Source organism: Sphaerodactylus townsendi, linkage group LG10 (genome assembly GCF_021028975.2).
Source record: "Sphaerodactylus townsendi isolate TG3544 linkage group LG10, MPM_Stown_v2.3, whole genome shotgun sequence".
In the NCBI taxonomy this organism is placed as follows: Eukaryota; Metazoa; Chordata; class Lepidosauria; order Squamata; family Sphaerodactylidae; genus Sphaerodactylus; species Sphaerodactylus townsendi.
Genome location: NC_059434.1, coordinates 45,297,349 through 45,308,310, shown reverse-complemented (window position 1 = coordinate 45,308,310; position 10,962 = coordinate 45,297,349). Strand labels below are relative to the sequence as shown.

The 10,962-nt window shown below is 43.2% G+C and overlaps 1 protein-coding gene across 1 annotated transcript; it reads right to left on the bottom strand.

Moving 5' to 3' along the window:
* Positions 1-4,439: 4,439 nt before the first annotated feature.
* Positions 4,440-10,716, bottom strand: SFRP2 (secreted frizzled related protein 2). The gene is given in 4 exon segments (XM_048510204.1): positions 4,440-5,453; positions 5,456-5,562; positions 8,180-8,260; positions 10,002-10,716. Coding segments are annotated over 4 exon segments (900 nt in total). The 5' UTR covers positions 10,501-10,716; the 3' UTR covers positions 4,440-5,240.
* Positions 10,717-10,962: the final 246 nt, after the last annotated feature.

Here is a 10,962-nt window from a genome sequence, read left to right as displayed (position 1 = left end):
AGGCAGAAGGGCATGATTTGATAATCTGCTCATGAGCGAGATGAGTTCACCCTCTTTTTCAGATTAAATAAATAAATACAATGCAGGGCTGTTAACCATAAAGTGGTACTAAGTTTTGGTATCGAGACTGAGATTTCTCTGCATGCTGATATTGTTGCACAATAATAGAGTTGTGTACTTATGTGGTACTTTCTTGCTGCTGAATTGATTAATGATGTTTTGTAACGTCCCAAACTTTCTTATAAAAGGAACACACCTGGAGTGCTTTGTCTTTGTATAGAATGAATATTATCTGTGCTGCCACATGATCTGAAAAGCATCTTGTGAGGTTTTGTATTCATATACTTTCTTCTAACAGACAGCAGATGCAATCACAAACCATCTGCTACTTACTATTTGGAACATGCTGCTGTATAGCTTATAAAACTTCCTTTATTTTTAAATAAAAGTTTAAAAGGCATCTGCTGTGGGGAAGGGGGATTCATTTTATGGAAAGAATATTCTACCTTTGGGCGGCTGGGTTAGTTTTTAGGTTTATGAAAGCATATTTATATGTTAATTTATTATCATTTTATTAAATCTGTCTTTCTCAATGATGGATTATAAATATGATAAAAACTTCCACTTTATTAGTACTTGCTAGACTGAACAAACATATTATGGAGTTGACCCAGTCAGTCCCTTATGTGCCATTAGACATGGGTACCTGTTATGGGAGATCTGCACAGATAGGAGTCAGTTGACATCTGGAAACTCCTATGTTCAGACAGCGCATGGGGGAAAGTTATTGGGAGGATGCTAGGTGTTGTTGGACATTATCTTTTTCAACACACAACAGTTAAAGCGGAAATCCAGTCATCTCAGGGAGAAATCAGAATCAAAATACAATTTCAGCTGTGACCACCAATGACTGGAGTATTAACCATGCTAGATTTTCTCTGAGTATACCCAAATGAGAAATTTGCCTACCCAAATTCCACTGAAATGAATGGGACTTTTGCAAGTTCTGTTTCAATAGTATAGTAACCACAAGCCACTCATTTAATGAATGAGGCAAAGACATTTTGTAATTTTTTTTTAAAAATAATAATAATCAGGCCACAACGGGGACACAAACTAGACTTTATATGTAACATGATCACTAAAGGGAGTTACAACAGAACAACAGCTGTGAGTTTCCTGTGGGAACTCAGTTCTGAAACTGCCCAAGAGGATGCTGTTTGATGGGGGCTGGAGCTGCATGTGAAAGTATTTAGAGGGGTGAATAATGTCCCTGGACCCTTTTCAGGTAAAAAAAAATGGCATGTGGAATAGGCTAAGTTCCCTGCCCCGATGCCATGGTTCCATTCTCAACAGGGTCCCTGCAATGCTTCAGAATTCAGTTCCCACAATGAACTTGCAGCTGCTGTCTGCCTACAAGTCCCTGTGATAATCATGTGCACATGATGTCCACTTTGAGGTCCATCTAACATAACTCTGGAGTAATAAAAAATATTTGTTACCTAGCAACTGTTACAGACTTGACTTAAGAATAAAATGGCCACAAAAACTGTATTTAAGGTGTTAATTGATAACTTTATATTCAAAATCAGAAAATGCTTTTATTTCAATCAAGAGTAACCTCAACCAATTAAAAAAATGAAAACAGATAAATAAGGCAACATACAAAAAATAAAAAGGGAAGTATGCTTGTCTAGGTTCTAAAAAGGAATTGTTCTACAATGTTTCTTATCCCTCACCTTTTTTTGCAGGGGTGGCAGAATGAAGAGACATTGAAGATAGCTATAGTTGAAATGGAACTATTGAAGTTTTGTAATGTATTGTGCATAGTTTCAGTGTCAGTCAACAGGCAGAAACATGGGGACGAGCTCATGTTTTCCCACTTGAAAAGTTTGATCCAGGAGTTGGGACTAAACATTTCAGCAGCTCTTGTCTGAGTATTATCTATAACACGACTCACTGGCTCAAAAGCAAGCGTGATGTAGTGGTTAAGAACAGGTGCACTCTAATCTGGAGAACCGGGTTTGATTCCCTGCTCTGTCACTTGAGCAGTGGCGTACTGCCCTAGGGACATGGGATCACCCATATCCCTGGGCACATGCCTTTCGGTCATGTGGGGGGGGGGGCGTTGAGCACCACCCCATTTGATGAAAGGCATGCACTGTAGCTGCATGTCACTGAGCCCCGCCCCCACCTCCCTGCAGGCCATCTCCTGCTGTCCCCAGACCCTGGGGACAACAAGAGATGGCCTGCAGGGAGATGTGGGGGTGGGGCATGGGGCTGTGCCCCCTGCTGTCAGGGGCCTGGCTGAGGGACACCGGGCCTGCCTCCCGCCTCCATACAGGTGTGGCTCGGTGCCACCAAGCCCCACCCCTGAGCAGGGGGCATGGCCTCCCAAGCCCCCTGCAGACCAGCTTTCAAACCCTGCAGGCCTGCATGGAGGCCAGGGGCATGGCTCGGCACCCTTGAGCCCAGCCCCCTGGTGGAGGGGGCACCCAGAGGGGTTGTCCCTGTGCTCCATTTCCCCCATATACCTCTGCAATTGAGCTGTGGAAGCTGATCTGGTGAACTAGATTAGCTTGTGCACTCCAACACATGCTGTCTGGTTGACCTTAGGCTAGTCATAGTTCTTCAGAGCTCTCTCAGCCCCACCCACATCACAGGGTGTTTGTTGTGAGGGGCGAAGGGAAAGGAGTTTGTAAGCCCTTTGAGTCTCCTTACAGGACATCCAACTCTTCTTCTTAAATCCTGCCTTTTGCTCTTCCAGTCTTTTGTAGCTTAGATCAGACTTTTCAGTTGAAAATAATGTGTACATAGCACCTATCTTGGTGCTGTTCAATTTTTCCTGTTTGATTATCTCTGGCCTTTGAACCCAAGTCTTGGTTATCACATCCAGAAGAATGAAGAATAAAAATGGTATGATGGACACTGTACAGCTTCAGGCTTGCAGGTAATAGATTCCACCTTTGAATGTTCCTCTATCTAAAGTTTCCCGCCAAACAATAACAAAAAACCAACCAAAAAAGCACAGCAAGGGGAAAAGTTCTACCACCTTTCTCTGCTTCCTGTGTTGATTTTCCAAGGACAGGGATTTATCCTAAACAAGGGAAGCAACTAGAAATGTTATCCTCCACAACCCTCCACCTGCAGTTGATTCTACCATCTCCTATTCCTGTGTGTGTTTGTGTACCAGGTCTGAGTTTGGTACACACTAATTAATTATGAATTCTGTAGTACAAGCAACAGCTTTGGAAGCCATGCAAAAGAGCCAGTAAAAACTTTAGAAATTACTTTTGTTCATATGAAATGAGTTACACAGCTCCCCTGTGAGCTGGACAAAACGTGGTACACCTCAGAACAGAAGAGATGCAATAGCTGCTGTTTCAGATGCTCCAATGAAAGTATAGAAAGAATATGCAGGTCATTCATAATTTTCCTCACAGCCTTTGTTTTCTTGCAGCATCCTCAAAACTTTGACTAATCTAGGACTAGATTAAATTTTATAAAATTTTTATTGTGCATTACAACAGCCTTACAAATTATCTGGGAATGGCCCTTTCCCCACTTTCCTTAAGCCCCGCGCTACTCTCCTCAAGTAGCGCGGGGTCCAGCTGCCTTCCCCACTTCAGGGGCGGTGAGAACGCAGCTGCCCCGACGCTGCCTCTCTCCCGCCCCCTTGACGCGTGGAATTCCTGGCGCCTTTTGAAATGGCGCCTTTTGACGACCCCGCGCAGAGTGCGGGGTCGCATGGCTTGAAGCTTTCAGAAGCTAGCGCGCCGGGAATTGCCCGCAGCAACCCTCGGGCAAAGGTGAGTGGGGAAAGGGCCAATGAATCTGAAATGAATTCCGTTGTTAAGAGCAAATAAAGCGTTTTATTAGCGGGGGAAGTTCCGGGCCCAGTGGCATCAGCTGAACAATTTGATCCTTATTAATCCTTTAATGAAACCAGACAATCCCACTATAGATAAGGTAGTTAGATGAACTCTAATTTTATACTGTTTATACTAACCATTGCTAAATACTGTTTCCATTGCTAAATCATTTATCTATGGTGAACCCAAATGGGTTTAAGAATAATGTCACATGCAAGGATAAATATATTTAAAGTATGTACTGCCTTGGTCTAATGGCTGGGGTAGGGGATAGAATAAGTAGACATTCTGGTCACATAGATCAAAAATGGCAAAAACAAAGACAAAAGATAAACTACTGTGTAAAGTTTATGTACAAGAATATAAGGTTTATCTGGAAATATTTACAATATTTGTTTAAAGTAATATTTTACAACTCTTTTTAGAATAACTACTAGTTATATTACAGTTAGACTGAAAAAAAGTTTACTTTGTGAAGGCAAAAGTACCAGAAAAACACAAATCTCCAGTCAAATTAAACGTTCGAAACATGAACAGTTTGAATAGCCACGGTGTAAAAAACCCGGCTTAATATACCTTTATTGGTGAAGGTTCTTAATAATTAGCACATGCAATAGTGGATTTTTGCATAGTGTATAAAAATAGATGGCACATCACTCCATATGAGAGAAAAGTAGGTTTAACATTCAAAGCCAAATTATCATAATGGCCACACTCCAACAGAAACTTAAGCATGTTCAAGCCCACTTGAAATTAATAGGCTTAACCATGCTTAGCTCTACATGGCATTGTGAGCAGTAATTGGGCAGGAGTCCAAGTTGCAAGCTCTCTCTCTTTTTCATAGCACTGATCGAAAGTGGAAAAATTGTGCTAAGCATCTTTTTCCCATCGAATTTCACCGAAGCAACTCTTCCTTCTTGATCACTTCTGTCCTCACGGTGATGACAAGCCAAAATTGCAAGACCACATTGTATCCCATACATCGAACCCTGATAATTCCACAATCTTTTATTCTCGGGACACACTCATTCTTTTGCTATTAAAATGTGGGAAAGCAATGATAGAATGGTAATAAAAAAGATTAGTTCGAAACAGAAAACCAAAACGACAGATTTTTTTAAACCTTCCTTTTGGTCATGTTCTGGACCAATGCAAATAACTAGTTCTAAGCAAGATATTTTAATGCGTCACAAAAATAGTCATGATTTTTGCAATTATAGTTTTACTATATGTACAAAACTGACCTCCCTTTCTTTTTTAAAAATGGCTCTTCGAAGCCTGGCTGCGCTTTAGGCCGAAGAAGCAGGAAGCGCAAGAAACAGGGGAGTGCTCTGGCGACCGAAATGCATCTAGCGCCAGAAGGCGCACTTAGTACGGTATCTGGCGGATGCTGCGCGAGAATCTCTTGAAGGCCCTCTGGCCTTTCTGCCACCGCTTTACTGAGGTGATCACCAGCTCTCCTGCCATCCTCTGTCCCATGACTAAATAGGGTGCATTAATATCATTCATCCTTTATCATTATGGTATTAATTAGTTGCCACTCTTGAGCTTTAGATATTGTTCTTTTTTTCTTAGATCCTTTTTCTATTTCGCTAACTATTCAGCTTGTAGATGGTTTTGCTCTTTGTTTCCGGGGTGATCTTGGTGTCCCCGTTGATGTAGGCGATCTCCTTCACTTTTATCTTCAAGGCTAATCAGGATAATGGGCAAGGGAGAGAGAGGAATGGGGTTGAGAGAGAGAGAGAGGGTTTTCCCATTAGTGCACATAAAGAGGACCTGGGGAGGGAAGTCTTCTATTGCTAATTAAACTGTCATGGGCTGACAGGATGGACAGCAGGTGGCTCCATTTCTAAAGCCACAAAGGGCATGGAAGTCATTTCAGTTTGAATCAACCTTTGGGTGCGTACGTTTTAAAAACAACCAAAAAAATCTTTTCTAAATGGACCTTTTTCTCCAGATTTCTTTCCATCATTTGCAAACACCAAAAAGCACCCATTTGGTGCATTCATTATGCATTAGGGTTTAACTTAGAATGGTGTTTTCTCATTGAAGCTGCAGTGTTTGGGAAAGGGACAGGTCTGCATTTAGTTGAAATTTGATCTCTGCAGTTGACGAAAACTTTGTAGGCTGAATTTATAAGGTCAGAAAGAGTCTTAGGTGAACCTGTAAGAAGGAATCAACATAGCTTGTATATTGTGTATCAGGAGAATTCGTTTAACAGCTGCATTTGATTTGGAGAAAAAAACCCCCTAAGAGGACGACAAACACAAGGCTCTTTATGAAACTTGCAAAAATTCTTAGCCTCTCAAAAATTTTTTTACTTGAACAGTTCCTGTTGGATGTGCCAAATGAAATCTAAGGTTAGTAATAGACAACTGTAACCTGCTCTCAATTTGACAATGACGTATTATAAAGCAACCTCTTTAAAATTTAAAATTACACGGCATGTGTTTTTATAGTTACAAAACAATAACATTTTAGCACTTGTTAACTATTTTTTTCCGCTGCCAATTATTTTATCACATTTAATCAGCTTTTCTTTTCTTTTGCAATCACTTGTAAGTCAGAGATGGTCAGGTTTTACAACAATTTGTCAACCAGCTCATATCTGTAATGAGAGTTACAATCTGCTTAATTCCATGGCAGTTATGCAGCCATTTCTGGAACCTTCAGTTCTTCAAGAGAAACTTGAAACAACAAATTTTGTTTTGGGAATGTGAGGGGTTTAGCCGTGATAGTTGTGGACTTTAGTATGAATGAACATCAAGAGCTGAGAAGTGATAAACAGCACACCCCTTGCGTCTTCTGAGTTGCCAACTATTCCCACCATGTCAAGCTAGTCATTTCACAGGACAAATTCCTGCCTCACTTGGTTCCCAGCAGGGTTCAGTAGTGCAGCATTCTCTTTCTCCCTAATGGAAAGATGGGAACTGGAGCGAAGAAAAGCCATGCTGTCGGATCCACAGCAGGATAGGAGCTCAAGCGCCCCTTTCTTAGCCCCCCGCCCTAGCTCTGTAGGAACAGACAAGGGGGAAACAGTATGGAGCCAAGATCCGCAGCCCAGGCTTGTATTCGAGCTTTCTTTTGTATGCTTCACTAACCCACTATCAGCATAGTGGTGCACAAACATCTTGTCAGAAAGTTGAAAGTAGCATTCAGAGTAACATTTATACTGGATGTTGCTTCAAATACTTTTAGTGGGGAATGTGGTTAGTAAGTATGGAAATAAATGTGCTTTTTTCAAGGTAACAACTCTTTAATACCTTTTGCACAAGTCACTAATTTTTGTACCACAAATATGCCTGTGCCACTCCAGTTTTATTATGAAATACAGAAATCAATATGTACAAAGAAAGGTGTAGAGGCTGTCTCTCCCCACCTATGATAGCTGGCTATTTCAGATTGGCCCATGAATTTTTGTTGCTGACTTCTGCTGTCCTCTGTTAGGTTGCACTCTTTTATTGCTATGAACACATGTGCTCCAGAAAGGCTTGCCAAGGGAAAGACATGGTGCTTTCTCCCTTCTTGTTTTTCAGAGGGGTTTACAAGGTATTCCTTGCAGGGGTTGGATTTGAACCCAACAGCAAAGACACCAGGACCCATCAACACCGGCAGCTGTTTCTTTGTAATACTGCAGGTTTTATTTAAACTGTATTGTCGAACAGTTTATTTAAACTGTTTTAAAAATATGCTTGCTAGCCGCTTTAAATTTTGGAGTATTTTCTTCACATAAATAAGCAGTTTTCAGTGGCTCCTACTGATTGCTATGGGCTGAAGTCAAAGATACATAATTGAAAGACAGGAGAAACTGGCTGACTGCTCCAGCTACTACTGCCAGCAGGGACAGTTTTCACCATCTGTTTAGTGCACCTTACTTTCTTACAGTCACTCCTGCGTGGGAAAGTAAGACAGTGTGTGGCAGTACTGTGAAGAGTATGGCAGTAGAAGAAAAATCTATCTACTGTCCACATTCAGAGTGGGCTACATCTCCACCAGCAGATTTGTTGCAACAGGAGAGAGGGGGTAAGAGGTGTCTCCTTCAAACAATTCCTGAAGAATACAGACCCTGCCACCTGTCAAAATATTAGGCACTTTATCACAAACAAGAGAGTGGCTGTCATGTTGGTTCCTACACTGTAGACCCGCCAAACAACCGCAATAATTTTGTATGCTAATAAACTGGGATTGTGGCCTTGTTGAACATCTGCTTATTAAAAAAATTATCTACTTGATTTGAAAAAGAACTAGATGTCATTCAGAAAAAAAACCCTGCCCTTTTAAAATCAAAGAAACTTGCTTCCACTTACCAAAGTCATTTTTGCAAAGGTTCTCCACAATTTCATTGTCATCCTCATTCTTGCTTTTGCAGGCATCACAGACTTTGGGTGCTAGAAATGTAAATATTTAAAACAGAACCCATATTCAAAAAGAACAGTAGGTGGCGTTTGGATGCAAAGCATGCTTCCTTCTTTCACACACAGTTATGGTCACCAAATTTTACTGTTTCCCCAACATATATTCGCTACTTTTAAATTAAGGTTGCTAATACATTTTTGAAAACCATTTGCATGAGTGCTGATGGATTCTTGTTCAAGGAAAGTGAAGTGATGAAGGCGACAGTGGCAGAAATGAATGGTAAGAGATACACTTATCATTTTCAGGACAATCCTGAGGGGCACCCTATGGGAGTTTTGAGTTGGGGATGGTTTGTTCTTAGTGGGGAAAAAAAGACTGAAATGAAAAAGTACATGGCAATATTTGGCGCATATCAAAGACAACTGAAATGGAATATGATGGGATACTGAAAGAGGAGATATGTGAATTCTTAGGGGGGAGGGGAGGAATTAAATAGCTGCTAACCCCTCCCTAACTCTCTCTGGGTGAACAGAAATCAGTGCCTTCATGGGAGGGAAAGTAGAGAACAGAAAAAGAGAAGAAAATACAATGAAGAAGGTCTCCCTGATGAGAAAATCTGCTCTCCCTTCTCCTATTGCTTGTTTTTAAAAACTTGGGAAAATCTCACCTCTTTCTTTCTTTTTCCTGCAGCTAATAAAAACCATCTTTTCCAGAAACTGATAAACTAAGTAAAGAAAGCTGGAGACAATTTGTTTCATTTGACAGGCTTGACGGTTGGAATTTGTTAGCCACACTTTGCATTTGTTTATCTAGAAACAAATTATTCTGAACTTCAAAGCACCATTTCACTCTTTATCAGCTCATTGAAACACGATTCAACTATAATAACTTTTATCCCAATGAAAGTCGACATGGCATGCGATGAGAGTAAGGTAACTAAGGCATTAAGTAGCTGCTGTTCGCGGAGAGGCAAATGGCTGCTGGGAGGAAGGGGCAGGTGGGCCGGTATTTAATAAGCACCAAGAATCAGTACTTAGGGAAAAGCTATTGTAACTCAGGGCCTGCTATTTAGGTCAGTCTAAATTTATCTTGCAATCCTAAGCACAACCACGAAGGAACTCAAGGGACTTCTCTGAGTAAATCTGCTTAGAATTAGGCTGCACAGCTGCGAGTTTACAAATATATCCCAGGAAGTGATCATTATTCAGTTGGACTTCATTTTCAGGAAACATGTTTAGAACTGGGATGGACTGTCCAGCAGAACTGCAAGTGTTCTGGACAACTGGAGAGCCACTGCCTTGGGCTGTACAGTTTGTGATATTTTGAAGACACGGAAAATATGAGGTTATGTACTGAGTTCAGAGAAAAGGCATCTGTGATAAGCTAGTATTCCAAAGGTCTCTGCTCACTGGAAATTGGTACAGGTCATCCAGTCAAGGGCTGATGACCAGAAAACCTTAACAGAAGGTTCTCAGCAGTGGCACTGTCAGATTTAACAGGGTTTCATTTCCACACCTTAAGATACATTTATTGGGACTGCAATAATTTGCAATTGTATCATAGGGAGCTGGTGGACGAAACCGTTAAAATGGAAATGCATTACGACTTCGTACATATATTACCAGAGTTTACCCGGTTGCGCATCCGCTCAATAGGACTTCGCTGCCGGGCAGGCATGCAGGTTTGGTTGCTGTCGGTAACTCCAACCCTCGCTTAGAACTTCTTGGCACAGTCTTGCGCGGCTGCACAGGCACCAAAACGGCGCTTGCTTACCTTCTCTGGGCGTGGGGAGGATGTGATCGCTGCCAGCCGGGGGGATGCAGAGGTCATTGTCTTGGGGGAAGCGGCTGCAGTCCAGCATCTCAGGCCAGGGGAAGCCGAAGGCGGACATCACCGGGGCGCAGCTGTCCTTCACCTGCTCGCAGAGGGAATGGCAGGGTTGGATGGTCTCGTCCAGGTCGTCGATGCAGACGGGCGCGAAGAGCGAGCAGAGGAACTTGCGCGTGTCCGGGTGGCACTGCTTCTGCACCAGCGGGATCCAGGCGCCCGCCTGCTCCAGAACTTCCTGCATGGTCTCGTGGCCCAGCAGGTTGGGCAGCCTCATGTTGGGGTACTCGATCCCGCGGCACAGCAGCAACGAGGCCGGGATGGGCTTGCAGTTGGACCGCTTGTAGGAGAACTCGGGCTGCCCGAAGAGAAAGAGCCCGCGGGTCGAGCCGACGCATGGCGTCGCCAGGAAGAGCAGGCACAGCACAAGGTCCCGTTGTTGCATCTTGGAGAGGGAGCGCGGCCGGAGGGGGCTGCGAGCGGCCAGCGGCTCCGGACGGGGCTCCCGGGAGGCGAGGAGGGGGCGACGAGGGATGCGCAGCCTCGCGCAGGCTACATGCGGCTTCCAAGCCAAGCTCACCGGCCTCGCGCTCGCTCGGCACCGATGGACGGTCACTGCCCGCCGCACTTCGCGCACCAGCACTTGCTTGCATTTTTTATGCAATGCGCAAGATGGGAACAGGAAAGGCCAAGAGGCTGGGCCGTCTGACGTGGTCGTTGAGGATACGACGCGTTACGCAGCATAGAGGAGATTTCCCCCGGGGAGGTTCTTTACTGGCAAGAGAACTTTGGAAGAAAAGTTTCAGAACTTGCGCGCTAACCTGGTTGCCAGGAAGCAAATTCAGAAGGCTGATTGTTGAGCCACTCGAGAGTCAGTGCGGGCTTTGTGGGGGTGTTTTAAATAAAC